The sequence below is a fragment of the Triturus cristatus genome, chromosome 10, assembly GCF_964204655.1.
Source record: "Triturus cristatus chromosome 10, aTriCri1.1, whole genome shotgun sequence".
NCBI classification, from domain to species: Eukaryota; Metazoa; Chordata; class Amphibia; order Caudata; family Salamandridae; genus Triturus; species Triturus cristatus.
In genome coordinates this window covers 967,102,988-967,115,603 of record NC_140593.1, presented here as the reverse complement: position 1 = coordinate 967,115,603, position 12,616 = coordinate 967,102,988, and the positions used below count along the sequence as shown (strand labels likewise).

Below are 12,616 nucleotides of genomic sequence, written 5' to 3'. Positions count from 1 at the left end.
GAAAGATTTGGGTTTAGAAGGTACAGGAGCAGCATCAGAGACCTTAAAAGAAGAAGAATGCTTTTTCTCCTTAAACAATTTGTGCAATTTGGCCTCCAACTCCCCCCCCAAACAACATCGTACCCTGAAAGGGCAACCTCAATGCGCATGCCTTCTGCGCAGAGTCAGTTTTCCAGTCTTTAAGGACAAGACTGCGACGTGCAGCCACACAAGCCCCTCCGGACAGAGCAGAAGCACGCACAACGTCAAAGGAGACATCAGACAGCAGCTCCACCTGACGCTCAATCTGCTCAAGTAAACCAGAACAGTCCGTGGCATTATCCATAGACTGATAGAGGGACTTCAGGTCAGACAACAGGGACTGCGACACATAAGTCCCGTAGATGCCCGCCCTCAAGGCCAGGTGGGAACCAGAATACACCTTACGGAGCGCCACATCCGCCTTCTTGTCAACCGGATCTTTCAGCACAGCGTCCTCAGCAAGGGAAGTACGCCCCACCAAACTCGCCACAAAAGAATCAATAGGAATTGAATCAGGCAGTTCAGTAGCCATATCCTGCAGAGGATAGAGTTTCGCCATGAATCGCGGAATCAGGATGCGATCAGGATCAGCCCACTCGCGTTTCAAAACATCTTTGATGAAGGGATGGACAGGCACATCGACAGTGGCAGCACTCTGAAACTGTCGCAACAAAGGGCCCCTAGAGGTACTAGGCACGTCCCCGTCAGGGAACCCCATGTTCTCTTTAACATGCTGCAAAATACTAGTCAAAGCATCCTTGTCCACATATTTTCCCTTCAACTCTTCGTCCCCCAACCACGCAGACTCCTCGCCACTGGAGTCCGAAGAAACAGGAGCAGGGTACTTGCGACGGGATCCAACATCCCCCATCTCCGTCAAGGTTTCCCTGATCAAGCGCTTAATATGCGCATCAGCACCAGCATCACGGCGCCTGGACCTGGCAGGGGAGGGAGACCCGGAAGCACTAGAAGAAGAGTAAGACCTCTCCCTGTGATGACGCTTTCTGGAATGTTTCCCCATCGCCAACAACACACCAACCACCGCCAAAACACAAGGAAATAACAACCGCTATGCAGTACTCACCCCCTCTGCTCGTTTTAACGAGCCTCCCCCAGCCGGGAACCTCGAGGCGCCTGACTTCCGTCCTCAAAGCCATAAACCGGAAGTCAGGCAAGACGAAAACTGGAAGAGGAAGGAGCCACAACCAATCGGAGCAGCTCGGCTGTGCCCCCTAGCAAGCCAGGCAGGCCAGGAGGGGCGGCCATCGGGCAAGGAGAAAGCCAACGCGGTATTACACCACCGCGAGGCCCAGAGACATGAAGAAGCCCGCGCCACTCCCCCCAAGCCCGGCAGGGGGGGGAGAGGACATCCACGGAGGTCCGCCGGTACCTGGAATGAGAACCAGCAGCCCCCAAGTAAGTCCAGAAGAAGGCAGGAGCGTCCAGCTCCTGCCGCGTCCACACTGTCAGTAAGACAGAAAAAAGAACAGGAGGAATGCTGGGACGGTACTCCTGAAGTACTCCCAGTGGGAGGGGAGGGGTAGGTCCAGCATTCCTTCGTTCTTTTGTCTGTCATTGAGATAGTAAATCTCATTTGTCACTGACGGTGTCGAGGACGGAGGGACCTGGGGGTAATGGTGGCATGTCACCTTCACCAGATCGCCCTTGACTGGGAGAATACCACAGATATGCTTCTCACCCTGGCCCATGGGGTCGGGAGCAATAACTTATTTCGCCCCTCTCAGTGCTTTCCGTAGGACCAGGAAGCACCTCGCTCCCGCAAAACCACACACCACACCCCACCCCAAGCCCCTTCGTGATAAAGGCATAGACCAACAGTGTTAAACACCTGCACACACCCAGTATACACACTTGCCCTCCATCCAGGCAGCTCCTGACTGCTCAGAGCTGTCCATCTCCTCTTCTTCCAAGCGTGGGGCAGCAACCTTGATGTCTTCTGCCCCTAGACTCACTCTGATCCTGAAAGAAAATGGCGAAAGACTTTTATTCCGGGTAATTTTTCCTCTCTCAACTCGTATTGTACAGCTTTTTATTGAGTTTCAAAGTAATAAATGTACCCCTTCCAGCACGACAGGACTCTTCTGAAACTGGGCGCTTTGATGGGATTTCAGAAGTTAGTATGAGGTGTGCTGCCATCAAAATTAAGTCACAACTAACAAAAATATGCATGTACACTGAAGAGTACACTTAAGGAATATTTGTACTCTTTACACTGTATGCTGAATGGATGTTTGGGGAACCGCAGTTGAATGACTGAACACATGAACATACATGTACAGAATATTGCGGTTACCCCGAGAGGGTGCCCTGGCAGCTGGCACCAAATAAATAAAAAAAATGCAAAGACAAAATTGTGGATTGAATTTTGGCACTTTACAGCCAAGCCTTTTAGATGCTTTCAGAGATAAGGTTGTTAGTTTGTCTTTGAACTTAAGCACATCCCCCGAGATGGGAGCGCTGGATGGAGGGAGCAGATGGAGAAAGCCGTCTGTGAAGGAGCTCAGAACACAGGTGGAGTGAAATTCACAGGTGTGGGAAGCAGTGGCATAGACATCTCAGGCCAGTACCTTGAAAACGTGTGTTTCATGTACAGTGGCATTAAACCACTCTCTTGACCTCGGCTATTAAATGTGAGGAGGAGATGGTGGTGCAACAATTAAATACCAAGATGAGGCAAGTGGAGGAATTCCGGAGGATTTGTAACTCTTGGTAAAACAAGTTCCTTTTGACGAAACAGGACAAGAATAGGGCCTATGAGATAATAGATAATTTTATTGCACAATTAATTATAGTCATTGCAATGAGGCCATATAAAAAACAATATGAAGTGCATATGTTCCAATATTATAAAAGAATATATTAAAAAATGATTTCAGTCTATTGTTTTAAATAGACTGAGATAAAAAAATAATTGTAAGAATCGTCCTGTGGGCTTGCAGGCCAAAGTCAAACATGCCCTCTGTAGGCAGGCTGCCCTTGGTCTCAGCAGAGCTAATCCCTCGGCACACAAAATAATCTGTTCACTTACAGTAGTTTGGCCGAACCTTTCTGGACGTCTTGCAGCCAGTAAACAGAAGTGTGAAACAGCCACAGGGTCTTAGAGGTGCATACCCTAAGGACCTCTTCAAGGGCAAAGGAAGCTGATGGTCGGCCTTTTACTCTTACTCTTGTTTAGAGGCCCATCGTGTTCTTGTATAAGGACCATTCAGTCAAAATATGAAATCCACGCATAGTCTACTTAGCAGAACCACACAGCACCCACTTGAGTAAGTGAATTTCTTTTGGTAGCATCAAGGCCATGTTTGAAAACTGATGTAGAGGGCCTCACAGTCGACAAAGGGGAATATGACCTAGATATCTGCCCAGGGCAGGTACTTTGATACTTTTAATATATCTTTATACCAGTTACAAGTATTTATTTTGTAAAGTTTATTTCAATTTATTTTTATCCAAAACATAGAGTTGTACAGTAAAAATAAGGCAAGCAGAAAACCTGTGCCCGAATTATAGTTTTGTCGCCATCCTTGTTTATGCCGCAGCTCACCCTCAGCTGAGTACAACCAGTATTTACCAGGACAGTAGGCCTGATTACAAAAATAGTCTGGTCACAGTGCAGATGCGATCTTGCGCCTGCACTGTGAATTGTGCATTAATGAAAGGCGAATCTCCTGTTTGAAGCCGCTGGTATGCCTTCAATGTAAGCGAAGACCTGGCCTCTCGTTGATAGTGTGCACCCTCCTGCTGGGGGAGGCCTGGGGGTCCATGTGACTTAATTATAAGACTCGTCAAATTCCCAACAAAAAAACTTAGTGAAGATTCACTTGAGATTTTGTTGTGAGGAATCCAAGGCAGATTTTTCAGTATGAAAGCCTTAGCATATCTGAAAACAGATGAACTTGAAGTTACAGTATTGTCTGCCTCGAACCCCCTGCAATTCTTTATTAAAGAGAGATCAAGAGCTTTAGCTCTTGCATGTTTGACTAGAGTAAGTAAGGGGACATAAGAATGTTATGCTGGCCATAAGAATGTTATGCTGGTACCCTGATGGATTGTTTTTTTATAAAAGGGAGGGAATGTAGTTGACTACATGCGGAGAAACGTGTCATTCTTCACTCTTGGCGCGACTTCCTTCACAGGACTGCAGAATGGCAAAACGTGTCATGAATCCGGTGGTGCAAACGGCGGCCCACCTGTCAATTGATTCCTGTTAAGCCGGCGGTAACAGTCTCCCTCCTGATATGAACAAGAAAGATAGTGAGAGAGCACACATAGATGACTGGAGGGAGATGGTTTCCTGGTGTGGCTGTATTGCTGTGGTAATGCCCAAGGGCTTTCCATAATACAGAGGGTGGTAGCTCTGTAGCTCCTGTTCATTCTGATGCCTTTTCCGGGCCGCTGCATAAGCCGCAATAGAAAACGTACTGTTTCTGACCACCTGCACGGCGATCAGATCGTAAATTTGGTGGGTGGAAATGCCGACAAAATGTCGGCCAGTATCCATTCCACAATGATGGTGGCCGGACGCTTGTCCGACCACCATTATAATAAGGCCCTATATTTATTTAATATAAGTATGCTCTGAAGTGAAGCACGTATTGATGAGTTATTTGAACTTTATTCGCTCTTCACATTTCACCAAAGGTGTTTATATACTCTTTTGTGTGGCTATACTGTTCAAGTATCTGTCGTTGTTAAGAATCTATTTATATATAGTATATATGTATATGCCTAGAGTGTAACATTTCTGAATATGGGGAGGCTGCCATGAATCGCTAGAGGCGAAACCTTGAGTGGATCTGATAAGCCAACCCCTTCCTTAGTTATGTAAACAAGTAGCATATTCCACTCTACACCCATGAATACTGGTATTATGCCATTGTGTTTTTCATATACATACATCGAAAAAAGGTTTAACCAAACCAGGATGCAGGAGTTTATATACATGCACTGAGATAACATAACCTTGAAAGTAACAAAAAGTAGATGTTCCAATGTTGATCTCCAATGTGTATCAAACACTTTTTAAAGAAAATCCTGATTAGGTGTTCTGCCTTTGTGTGTACTCCCAGGGTCTGTTCTCGCGCTTGACAATAGCTATATTTTCACCATAACCTTGAAGATGTCACCTATGCAAAGTCATAGTAACATGCTAGTGTGAGACAGTGTTTTCGCTGCACTGTGGTGACAACATGGAATTTTCACTGTAGTCGTTAGTGTGTGAGATTCTTTTACTAGTACAGTTGCTCCAAATGTGTTATTGGGCCACATTTATTTTAACTGACATGGCATAAATATATATATTTGTCATTTTGCAGCTCTACGTGGATGGCACTATGCTAATCCTATGCTTAAAATCTATGCTAGAAAAACAGGAAATTGAGGTGAGCAGATTTAGAGTGTGTGGTGTTGTGGAGTGTTCCATATAAAGGAGCTGTTGCCCACCTAAAACATAGGAATTACTCAGAGGTCCCTGCTTCCTTTTTTGAATGTATCTTTTTTTTTTATTCCTCTCTAACTTGCAGAAGATGACTGCAAAAAGTATGTTGAGCAACAACAGAAGCAATACAGCCTTCCTCTGCAGGATCCAGTGGTGGGGAGCAGCTTCCCAAGGTCTCACGAATTGTCTGGCATCACAACCAGAGATGATCCTCTCGGTAAGTATTTTTACTGCTATTTAGTTGTAGGGGAGTGCTTTGAACTGCACACCTTGGAGAAAGAAGTAGTGTAAACTGCTGAATTAAAGTGCTTACTCCGTGAAGTAAAGACCACGTGTACCAAGTTCTACAATGAGTAATTTTCTGCAAACACGAAGAGGCAATTTCTGAGTACCGGCTTGTTTGCTGACAACATAGTTTTTGCCATCGCTTCTTGACTTTCTCTTGAATCCGTCTCTGGCTGGGCTTTATTGCAGCGCTCGCATTCTGTAAACTGAAGTACAATAAAATTAATACAAGATCTAGCCGCCCTCTTTGACGTCCAGTCCGATGTTCATTGTGCGAGAATTCAACCATAAAATATTAACATTTTCCCCTGTTTAATTCCATACCTTTAATAGTTGTTTACTCTAGTTTCTCACCTTTATCCTACATATGTTTTCATGCAGTCATTTAATCTGAGGGATACAGATTGTATTGAAGAGGCGACAGTGATCATACCTGCGGTGCACATTACTTACAGAGTTTCTTTTCCAGTGTTTTCTAGTGTCCCTCCGCCCCCCCCCCCTTTTTTTTTAATTTCGGTTACACGTCGTGCCCAGTGAAGTCTGTTCATGCTAGGCATTCAATTTCAGTATTTGTTTGCTTTCATGATTTTCAAGGTAGCATATGACTGAATTGCCGCGTATTGCTCATTCTGCAAATTTCACGCTTGGTGTTTTCGTTTTTTGCCGGGATTAAAGCCAGGAAAGGGCCTACTTTGCAGGCTAAAAGCAGCTCTTGGAAATGTTAAAAATTAGCTCATCACTTCTGCTGTATCCTATAAGTCCCCTGCCAAGGAAATATATGCCCTACACCAGTGCACTGTCCAAGTAGGCTTTTATGAAGTCGTCACCAAAAGTCTCCCAGTGACATGGTGGACGATATCTCCTTTGAGCCCGACGGTAATCAACCATGCCTGCTTGCTGGGCATTCAGCCTGTATCTTTCAATATTTGCAGGTTCCTCTGTTCTTCTTCTTGCACTGTTAGCAGCCTCAAGAGTCATGTGTTGATTGTGATACAGCTTGAAGGAGATTGGAATCTGAACAATGGAAGAGATGAAGGGAGATAGATAGATAGTTGGAATTTTATTGTGTCACGTTATTTAAACCATCACTGAATAAAAACAGCAATCTGGGTAAAACACATAAACCTAAGCAACAAACAATTCATAGCTTAAGCCACCAAGATATGTAGCAGCACTCGACTCCGTAAGGAGCCAGATCCACTTTAAGGTGCAATGACTACCTCTTGAGATTAAAAGGGCCATCAAATAAAGCAAAAATAACCACCTACTCCATACACAGAGAGTTTGTCAAATGAAGTGAAAATAGCAACCTTCCATACACAGAAAAATAAGTGTAGTTCAACTAAAAATGGATGACTCTTCAATGAGTAAGGTAGTTAAAAACTCTTGACAATAGATTCAGTAGCTTTAAAGCTTCTTTGAGGAAGTTCACACATCTAGCGGATAGCTGTGGGTTCACACCACTCAGACGTGCAGAGACAGTCATATTGCATTTTCTTATGCCAAGTTTACGGAACAGAGGTTTCAACCAGAAACATCTTACATTTTCCAAAACTGGGCACACGCATATGACGTGGTAAAGACTTTGCTTCTTATAGTTGCATAGGTGGCAGTGCTGCTCCGCAGACCCTGTTAACAGCTCAGATTTATAGCCTTCTAGGGGGATTAAACCACATCTCAGCCTCAACCGATCTTTTTTAACGGGCAGTGTAATGTGGCAGGCCGCGTACACGGCTTTCCCCGGGTCTCGGTACTATGAGTGACATAAACTGGCCTGGGTTTTTTGAGCCAGTTCTTGTTTGTCGTCCAAAGATCAAAGATGTTTGACGCGTCCAGGGCCTTCTCAGATATGGTTCCCACATTAGTTTTTCATCGTGGACACCTCGCTTTATCATTTCTTTCAGGGACCCTGGTGCTGCAGCCCTGAGCTTCACATAGTATCCCAAAAAGCGAGCCTTTAGTTAAAGGGAGAGATCTTTAAGTAATATAAAGTGTATCTCCGCTGTTTGTCAAATTCTGTTCCCCACCATAATCTTTACCGCCTTCCCTGGCTTCAGTTCCCTTTTCTGGTAATTTGTGGTCTCATTCCCGGTACACATTCTGGCCTCTCCTGACCATTTCCTAATCTCTGTCACTGTACTTGCCTGGTTTTATTCCATCTTACCCTTTCCCTCCTGTTTTGGTTCCATATTAGCCTTTTTGCCCCTCCTGTTTTTGTTCCAGCTTACCCTTTTTCTCCTAACTTTGATCTTTTGTGTTTGTTGACCAAGATATTGAAAAAGAATTAAGTTCTCAGTCAAACTGCCCCGGACTGTATAAATCGCACAGCATCAGAATCCCCACTTTCTCAACAACTTTGGTTCTTTGTGGTTTAGTATGGGGTTTCAGCAAAATGTAATAAGTAGCTCGTCAAATGCTGACAAAATATCATAGCCTTCTCTTTCCTACTTTCCTCACTCCTTTCACTTCTCTAGGTGTCACTTCCAACTGTTGTAAGGATAAAATCTATTTGTGTTGGGGGGGTGGGGCTTAATTTTCCAAGACTGCGCCCTCTTCTGCTTGCTAGGTTTACCTGCTGTCGGCTGTTCCCAGTGGTCTCCCACACAGAAGACTGTGGGCAGGCCTGCCATGCTGTGGGGAGACAGGGAGAAACTTGGTCTCTGTGATAACATGCTAGCAGAAGACGGTCTCTACCAGAACATTTTTCCAGTTAGCTATGGTCATGTAGCGCTAACTCTGCTCTCTTCCCAGGGAACGCACCGGAGCTGTTTGACGCCTTCATCTGCTACTGCCAAAATGACATTCAGTTTGTCCACGAGATGATCAGGCAGCTCGAGCAGACGGAGTATAAGCTGAAGCTGTGTGTCTTTGATCGAGACGTCCTGCCAGGAACCTGCGTGTGGTCCATCACAAGTGAGCTTATAGAAAAGAGGTACCTTCACTCTTCTATTTACGTTGGGGCAGCTTGTCTTTGAAAACGGCCTTCTGCTTTCACAGGAGGCTCTTGCTGTTACCCATCACCCCACAGAGCCATGTTCAAGAGTTCTTTGCAGAAGTCCCTGATTCAAAAGACCCATGCACACAAAATGTTTATTACATTTTTTGCTGATCAGTTTTTTTACCAGGTATCCTGACTCTTGTATCCTAATACGCACTACCACATACACAATGCAACCATAATCCCTTAACATTACCTGGTCCAAATCGCACCTAATTTTCCTGCCCAAATAATTGTCTCAAACATTTAATTTTACACCGTTTAATTTCGCCAGTTCTAATATTGCCAATTGAAGAATAAAAAATAAAAAGACTTTTATAAAAGGAGAAAAACAACAACAAAATATCATTTCGACATAAGGAACAAGTATTTTCCCAAAAATGTGCAAATGAGTTGTGGTTTTCCAGGTGTAATATTAAAATAATCCAAGACTTTGTTATTGTGCCCTTTTTATTTTCAATTAGTCATATAAAATGTATCAAGATCTACTGTGTTCATCTTACTCATTTAATGTTTGAATGCTCATAAAACTTGTCACTCAGCTCTGACATTGCACTGTACTCGACCAAAGCTGGTACAAGCAAAATAACTTATCAATGGCTAGATACTTGGGTCTTAACAAAAAAAATGTATCTTATTTTTGGTGTTAAACATTTTTATTGCTTTATTAGAATCCGCAATCTAAACTTTCATTGCTGATACAAAAGCATATGAACGTTCTGCTTTCTTCTCCCTCATTGCCTGAGTGAGCGTCCCTTCCAATAAAGTCTCACGTTCAGAAGATCAAATGAAAATCTCTTAAATAAAGCAGGCAATAGCCATTTAGTTCAAATATGGTTCCCACCGCTCAAATTAATTTCATATTTACCTATACTAATGCCACTAATCCTTTTTGGGTTCCTGAGTAGTGCGCTACTCGCTGAAAAGCGCTTCGATGCCTCGTCTAGGTTGTAAGTGCTATATAAATTCAATTACAATGACATTTAAGAGTACATTATTTGTTCCATCGGTAGCATATTCTGTATTTGGCAACCACATTAAGTGGAATAGGGCCTCCTGCCATGCTGCTGTTTTGGGGTCTTTAAGCAGCTATTAATACTGTTAGCAATTCCATCCTGATCGTCTCTTTAGGTAAGGTTAGGCTAGCTGGCCTGGCTCTGAAATGGTATAGATCAGAGGTTCTTAACCTGTTGAGTTCTGTGGACCCCTTTTAATCATTACTGAAATCTGGGACATCAGTGACTCGTTACTGGCAGACGGAAACCCTGGCCAAAGCAATTTTGATTATTTGGACCGCAAAACAATACACAAAAAAACACAAGATTAATAAAAGAAATACGTAAATGATGAAATGTTATTTTAATTCCCAAGCAAATATGAAAAAATCATGCGAAGTTTGGAGCTTTTCTACATTCAACTGAGGCCTCCAATTTCAAATTCCTTCACATTTACAGAAAATTATACAATTTTCAGTTTTACTTTTTGCTTCTTTATTTGTGTACTCTTTATTATCTGTTAATACTATTTAATTTACTAAGCAGCTGCTGACTCCCTGAGTAGGCTTTGCGGACCGCCTCCACCCCACCCCCCCACCCCCAACAGGTCCCCGGACCTAGATCATTACTCAGCGGCTTGACACACGTTGTGGTTCTCACTTCTTTCCAGCCTGCAGACATGTTTTTGTGGGGTCCCTTAATTGTCAGCACTCTGTCCCATCTTGTTTAACATTTATTTCTAGGCCCAAGGAGGTTTTTCATGGTTTCGGCTTTAATGGCTATACATACACCAATGGCACACAATTGCTACCGAGGCTTGACTACTCCTCCTCAAATTGGATCAGTCACCGGGATGATAGGTTGCCAGCTGTGCTGACTTGGATGGCCAAGAACTTCTTGAAGTTACAGCAGAAAAACAGAGACTGTGGTGATGGGTGGCAAGCCTTTAGTTTTGCCTCTTGGGTATCTTCCTGCACCAGTAACCAGAACAAGAAAACTTGAAGGCTGGTTTATACCAAACTTGAGGTTTCAGACAAATATGTAGAAGGTTTGGTCCTTCTGATTTCTGCTTCTGCACACTGTAGGAAAGATCTTGCCTTATAGGCCATATCTACAGTGTGCCCTGCTAATTGTATCTTTAAAATTAGCATACCGGTGCCTGATTTCCCAGCTACCCTAATATGCATTTTAAGAAACTTCAATATCTACAAAATCTACAGTTAATCTCATCTGTGGTCTTCAAAAATTGGACTGTCAGAGGCTTTGTGATATTAACTCTGCCCCGCCCCCTCCAGCCCACCCCCCCTGCTTGAAGCACTCTGCCTCATATAACATCAAGTATACCACACTGACCCAGAGTTTTTTTCTCTGACATCCCTGTGCTCTCACAGTTGTGGAACGATTTGCTGTCCCAGATGTCCTATTATTCACTCTTCAGAAAACTCCTTAAACCCCTTTTTGTGGGTCCAGTTCAAAGCACTCTACCTCGTATAACATGCAGCCTACCATCCTGATCCAGAGTTTCTCTCTGACATCATCTGCCCCTGTACTCTCATTTAAAAATGAATGCATGAGAACTGGAACACACCTAGTACACAAAACCATCTGACATATGAGGGGAGCTGGTTTGATATGCAAAGTTGAAAATGCAATAAAAAAAATTAGACAGGTACGAAATGTACAGAAAGTAACACGTGTATTCATACTTCTCCAGTATTTGGGGTGTCTTTCATAGATTCACATGCTTGAATATTCCCCGTCGTCGAAGTGGGAGTCCCACGGTATATATAAAAAGCAATAAGTATCATGTGTATATATACATATACACATACATAACCACACAAGAGTATATACATACCCAAATAAACTTATATATATATAGTTCAAATAACATATCAAGTTAAAATACCATAGGATAGCATTGAGACATAGGAAAGCATTGAGAAAAAGAATCACTTTGCTAACATATCACTGTCATTTTATAGTCCAAACTCCGGCCAATCAGGCGCTAGCACCCTCTAGAACCTTCTCCTCAGAGGCTCAGACCCTCAGATTTTCTACCGCACGTCGTGTGAAGGGAGTCTCCCTGAGCTCTGCTCAGTTCTTCATCTGGTTTGAGGTTTTTTGTCTCTCATCATGTCTGCAAGTAAGAAATCTCTTTTCCGTCCTTGTTCATCTTGCGGAAAGTCAAGACTTTTCTCTGAGGATCCCCATGAGAAATGTATTTATTGTCTGTATCCTGATCATAAGGTGGCTAACTGTAAGATCTGCAGAACTTTCTCTCACAAAACTTTGAAAGATAGAGAAGGTCGCCTTTTAATATGGCTTCAAAAACTAAAGGATACAGACAACCCACTTTCTGAGGTGGAAAGTGTAGCCTCTGTCAAAACAGGAGTCTCCTCAAAGCGTGGAAGTGTCCAGGACTTGCCATCTCCTTTTCTGAAAAAGAAGAGACTTCACCTTGAGGAAGTGTCTACAGGCAAAGTCTCTGCTACCACGTCTGCGCCCCCGAGACGTAGCTCTCAGGCGTCTTTGACTCCGTCAGTACATGTTTCCAGTCAGAAACTGTCAAAACCGTCGACGGGCCCGTCGACGGCCCCTCCGTCGACGAGATCGGCTACTTCATCAGCCTCGTCGACGACGGTGACGACGGTATCGAGCAGATATCCTTCGTCGACGACACTGACTTCGTCGACGTCTTCTCCGTCGACGGTAGTATGTGTGTCTCTTAGAACTATCTCGTCGACGATACCACTCACTTCTTCGTCGACGACTGGGAAGCTGGCGCTTCCGTCGACGTCTACAACTCCGTCGACGATGGATAAAAAGAAGAAGAGGAAATCTTCATCGTCGACGACA

General features: G+C 43.8%; 1 protein-coding gene across 1 annotated transcript in view; it reads left to right on the top strand.

The window, feature by feature from the left end:
* MYD88 (MYD88 innate immune signal transduction adaptor) overlaps nucleotides 1-12,616 on the top strand; it is a 69,828-nt gene that overhangs the window by 44,696 nt on the left and 12,516 nt on the right. Inside the window, exons 3-4 of the mRNA XM_085628863.1 lie at nucleotides 5,565-5,696; nucleotides 8,516-8,696. Coding sequence (XP_085484989.1) covers nucleotides 5,565-5,696; nucleotides 8,516-8,696 — 313 coding nt within the window. The remainder of the gene's footprint in view (nucleotides 1-5,564; nucleotides 5,697-8,515; nucleotides 8,697-12,616) is intronic.